Source organism: Notolepis coatsorum, assembly GCF_963971535.1.
Source record: "Notolepis coatsorum genome assembly, chromosome: 3".
In the NCBI taxonomy this organism is placed as follows: domain Eukaryota; kingdom Metazoa; phylum Chordata; class Actinopteri; order Aulopiformes; family Paralepididae; genus Notolepis; species Notolepis coatsorum.
The window spans coordinates 59448550-59451081 of record NC_140167.1 but is presented as its reverse complement, the minus strand read 5'-3'; the positions used below and the strand labels follow the sequence as shown (position 1 = coordinate 59451081).

At 43.5% G+C, this 2532-nt stretch overlaps 1 protein-coding gene across 1 annotated transcript in view; it reads right to left on the bottom strand.

Moving 5' to 3' along the window:
- hmcn1 (hemicentin 1) overlaps positions 1-2532 on the bottom strand; it is a gene marked incomplete at its 5' end in the record, with an annotated part of 337372 nt that overhangs the window by 162800 nt on the left and 172040 nt on the right. Inside the window, 2 exons of the mRNA XM_084311219.1 lie at positions 788-925; positions 1828-1955. Of these exons, the coding sequence (XP_084167345.1) occupies positions 788-925; positions 1828-1955 (266 nt within the window). The remainder of the gene's footprint in view (positions 1-787; positions 926-1827; positions 1956-2532) is intronic.

Here is a 2532-nt window from a genome sequence, read left to right as displayed (position 1 = left end):
GTGTCTTTTTAAGGGTGAGAGTGAGTTCAACCCATAGTACCGCTACTCGCCCCAGTCACTTCACAACATCTGAAGTCCATCGTGACTGCGCTTCGCGGTACCATCCGTTACATAATTGTATGTGTATGTATATGTATATGTATATGTATATGTGTATGTGTATGTGTATGTGTATGTGCATGTGTATGTGTATGTGTATGTGTATGTGTATGTGCATGTGCATGTGTATGTGCATGTGTATGTGTATGTGTATGTGTATGTGTATGTGTATGTGTATGTGCATGTGCATGTGTATGTGTATGTGTATGTGCATGTGTATGTGTATGCAGCCAGTGGAACAATGGCAACATCATTGTCAACTGACCATGAATATACACACACATACACACACACGCGCGCGCTCGCACACACACACACACACACACACACACACACACACACACACACACACACACACACACACACACACACACACACACACACACACACACACACACACACATACACACACACCCACACATTTATTATTTATTTATTACATTTATTAAAATGACATGTATTTATTTATTACATGTATTTATTTATTTATTTATTACATGTATTTATTAAAAGTATTATGTATTAAAATACCTCTAAATAATGTTGTGTTTTTAAATATAAATATATTATATTATACTATAGTTCTACCTGAGGGTTCTTGAACAGAGTGTACTTCTTCATATGTTGTGTGTGTGCGTGTGCACGCATGCGTGTGTTTGTGCTTGTGTGTGTGTGTGTTACCGTAGACGTTGAGCAGTGTTGTGCGGTTGCTCGCTCCCACTACGTTCTCAGCCAGACAGGTGTAGTCTCCCTCGTCCCCTAGCCGCACTCTCTCTATGTGGAGGCTGCCATCTCTCCTCACCGAGAGGTACTGGTCTGACGACACCTGACACAGACACACACACACACACACACACACACACACACACACACACACACACAGTACAGTAAGATAATGATTACATAGTAAACAATACACACATAAGCAAATACACACAAGACAGCAAGCACACACACACGGTACAGTAAGATAATGATTACATAGTAAACAATACACACATAAGCAAATACACACAAGACAGCAAGCACACACACACACGCACACCAATGCATACACACACATGAACAAAGTTTGTGTAAATAATATGTACAGTATAACAACCTCACTTTTCTTCATTTCTGTGAATAAATCTGCATAACAAATGTGTTGGTTTGATAAAATCAAGGTTTTCAAGGACAGTGGTTCTCAAAGTGGGGTCCAGGGACCTCCAGGGACCTCTCAATGTGGGGTCCTTAACATGAAAACGTTTGAGAACATGTAATAGGACATGTGAAGGGAATGTTAAGTGTGTGTCACCAGGCAGTAGTTATGAATGGACTGCATTTATATAGCGCTTTTATCCAAAGCACTTTATGACTTATGCCTCACATTCACCCATTCACTCATGTAAACACACACTGACAGCAGAGGTAACGATGCAAGGTGCCAACCTGCTCATCAGGAGCAGTTAGGGTTAAGGGTCTTGCTCAAGGACACTTCGATACGCTGCTGGGAGGAGCCGGAATCTAACAGATGAACGCTCTGCCTCCTGATCCACTGTTGCCCCATGAAGTCAGGTAGAGTGTGTGTGTGTGTGTGTGTGTGTGTGTGTGTGTGTGTGTGTGTGTGTGTGTGTGTGTGTGTGTGTGTGTGTGTGTGTGTGCGTGCGTGCGTGCACGCGCGAGTGTGTGTGTCGTGTGTGTGTGTGTGTGTGTGTGTGTGTGTGTGTGTGTGTGTGTGTTTCTCACCAGGCCGTAGTCATGAAGCCATTGTCTCTCTGGTAGAGGGTTTCCGGCCAGCAGGACGCAGGGCAGAGTCACCTGCTGGCCCTCGACGACACTGAGCACGCTCGGACTCATCGCTATGACTGGAGACACTGAGACACATACAGACAGGGGTCAGTTAATCAGTTAATCAGTCAGCCAGTCAATCAAACAGATGGTCAGTTGGTATAGGCATTTTCATTTTATGATGAAACTGTTCTGGGGACTCCCTGGGGAGCTGTCCAGAGAACTACATACCTTCATAGTCCCTGCGAGGAACTACCTACTGGGGAGCTTCCCAGAGAACTATGTTCGATTTACATCAAGGAACCCGGACCATCAACAAATCAATCTTAACTATATTCACAGGACATACTTGACTCCTATAAGACTGAACAGAATGGGTCTAAAACAAGACTCCAAATGCTCCTTATGTACAAATGGGGACGAGGGGACATTTATGCACATGTACTGGGACTGCCCACCAGTTAAGATATTCTGGAAAGAAGTGACCCAGCAATTATCAAATCTCTTAACTCTGAATATACCTGTACACCCCTCTGTATTACTGCTGAATGATGTTTTTGAGTGTGCAGTACATCCACAGCTAAAGAGATTGGTTTTATCGGGTATCACAGTGGCTAAAAAGCTGATAGCATCACGATGGTTTCAACCGGAAAAAATGTGCCG